The sequence below is a fragment of the Cyprinodon variegatus genome, unplaced genomic scaffold, assembly GCF_000732505.1.
Source record: "Cyprinodon variegatus isolate N-32 unplaced genomic scaffold, C_variegatus-1.0 Scaffold183, whole genome shotgun sequence".
NCBI lineage: Eukaryota > Metazoa > Chordata > Actinopteri > Cyprinodontiformes > Cyprinodontidae > Cyprinodon > Cyprinodon variegatus.
Window position 1 is genome coordinate 1,126,611 of NW_015150636.1, and position 2,711 is coordinate 1,129,321.

General features: G+C 46.0%; 1 protein-coding gene across 1 annotated transcript in view; it reads right to left on the reverse strand.

Moving 5' to 3' along the window:
- LOC107087415 (CD109 antigen-like) overlaps positions 1-2,711 on the reverse strand; it is a 91,138-nt gene that overhangs the window by 67,847 nt on the left and 20,580 nt on the right. Inside the window, exon 17 of the mRNA XM_015378985.1 lies at positions 1,509-1,650. Within this exon, the coding sequence (XP_015234471.1) occupies positions 1,509-1,650 (142 nt within the window). The remainder of the gene's footprint in view (positions 1-1,508; positions 1,651-2,711) is intronic.

The window sequence follows — 2,711 nt, forward strand, 5'->3', positions numbered from 1 at the left end:
GGGGCCAACTCATGGTTCCTATGTGGGGCCAACTCATGGTTCCTATGTGGGGCCAACTCATGGTTCCTATGTGGGGCCACCTCATGGTTCCTATGTGGGGCCACCTCATGGTTCCTATGTGAGGCCACCTCATGGTTCCTATCTGGGGCCAACTCATGGTTCCGATGTGGGGCCAACTCATGGTTCCTATGTGGGGCCAACTCATGGTTCCTATGTGGGGCCACTTCATGGTTCCTATGTGGGGCCACCTCATGGTTCCTATGTGGGGCCTCCTCATGGTTTCTATGTGGGGCCTCCTCATGGTTCCTATTCCGGGGCCCCATAATAGTTTAAAATTGGAGCCCCCTCGTGGTTTCTATTCTGGGGCCCCTAATGGTTTCTAATTGGGCTACTCTCAAGATTTCTATTCGGGGGTCCCTCGTGTTTATATTCTGGGGGCCTAAAATAGTTTGAAATTGGAGCCCCCTCATGGTTTCCATTCGGGGCCTTCTTGTGGTTTCTATTCAGGGGCCCTTAATGGTTTCTAATTGTGCCCCCCTCAAGGTTTTATTTCGGGTGCCCCTAATGGTTTCTATTCTGGGGCCCCACAATAGTTTAAAATTGGAGCCCCCTTGTGGTTTCTATTCTGGGGCCCCTAATGGTTTCTATTCCAGGCTCCCTCATGGTTTGCATTTGGGGCCCCATCATTGTTATAATCATAGGAATCTTTATCCAGGGCCCCCTTATGGCTCTAATCCTAACCCCATTCAATGAGCGCATTGAGGGCCAGCTCATGGTTTCTATTCTGGGGCCCCATAATAGTTTAAAATTGGTGCCTCCTCATGGTTTCTAATTGGGCCCCCCTCAAGGTTTCTATTCAGGAGTCCCTCGTGTTTATATTCTGGGGCCCTAAAATGGTTTGAAATTGGAGCCCCCTCATGGTTTCTTTTCTGAGGCCCCTAATGGTTTCTAATTGGGCCCCCTCACAGTTTCTATTCGGGGGCCCCTAATGGTTTTTATTCTGGGGCCCCAACAAGGTTTTCAATTTGGCCCCCTTCATGGTTTCTATCCAGGGCCCCCTCATTATTTCTATTCAGGGCCCCCTCATGGTTTCTATCCAGAGCCCCCTCATGGTTTCTATCCAGAGCCCCCTCATGGTTTCTATTCAGGGCCCCCTCAGGGTTTCTATTCAGGGCGCCCTCATGGTTTCTATTCAGGGCCCCCTCATGGTTTCTATCCAGAGCCCCCTCATGGTTTCTATTCAGGGCGCCCTCATGGTTTCTATTCAGGGCGCCCTCATGGTTTCTATTCAGGGCGCCCTCATGGTTTCTATTCAGGGCGCCCTCATGGTTCTAGCTTTCCATTGCCTCCATTTTAAAGTTCTGAATTTATTCCTGGTATTGAACAAACATATTCTCTCTTTTTATTTACAAATTGAAAACAAACCATTGGAGACTAGAAATGGAACCAATGGGTTTTCAAAAATCGATAAAAGAATTCGACCCAAACGTGACGGGATGATGACGTACCGATGGCCGTCAACGAGACGCGCTCGCTGCCCTCCACCACACCTGGTGGGAAGGAGAAGCTGACATCCCTGGAAAGGCTGGTCTGGTCTGCAGAAAGATGGAAGAGCATCGAGGAGGAGAAGGTCTGCGGGACTCCTTCAGCCTGAGAGGAAAAACACAAAACAGGCTGCTGATATAAAAAGCTCACCTCCAGGATTCAAAGGTTGATTCCAGAATCATGAATGGGAGTTCCATCATTTTACCATCAGGGAACATCGTGTGAGGAGAGAAGCAGTGTTTCCACATTTCAAACTAAACCTTTGACTAACCTGATCTACTATCTATAAAATGATGCATGGTTTAAACTCTGGGCTGCGGTTTTCCTGCATGGAGTTTGCATCATTTCTCCAGCCTCTAAAGACTCCAGCTGCTTGGCTGTTGGTGTCTCTGGACTTCCTCCCGTCTCTGTGTGACGCTGCAGCTCAGTGGCAACATATCTTTCATATACTAGCAAAGTGAGGACCCTTTTAGGCCCCGCCTCCAGGCCGGTCCAGCTGAGCTGCACATGTCACAACCACTGATCTCTATTTATTCCCTGGATTGCTGATTGCCCGTTGGCAGCACGTGGTTTAAGCGAAGCCACCGGCCGCCATATTGGTACTCCCTAGTTAGACCGGTCTCAATGTAAACAAAGCATCGAACGTCGATGATGTTCTCATTTTCAGGGGGGCTTAAGACTTTTAAAATAATTATAAATTCATCACTTTGACCCCCCTTTGCTGTTTCATACCATAAGTAAAATACTTTAACTTATGATAAAACAAATGTGAAGTCAATGAATTCTATAAATCATGTAATATAACATATTATACAAAACCATCACAATAAAATTAATCTGTTAATGGAGCAGATGAGCCAAAAGGGTTAAATTTATGATGTAAATGTAATATACATGTATTTATTACATTGTTATGGTAATTGCATATTACACATGATTTCAAAATTTCACATCAAGACTGAATTAGAAGTTCATGTCTGTTAATGCTGCAGTATTTTCCTATTTGTAGATGATGCATGACTGAGGCCATATACTTTAATATGTCTGTGCATTAGCCTTTAAAAATGTTTGAGTTGCTTTTTTCATGACTTTCTATTTCCCCCCCGTGTGGTTCTGGGATTTTTACTCACCGTTCTTGTGATCATTTTGACCCCACGGGGTGAGAT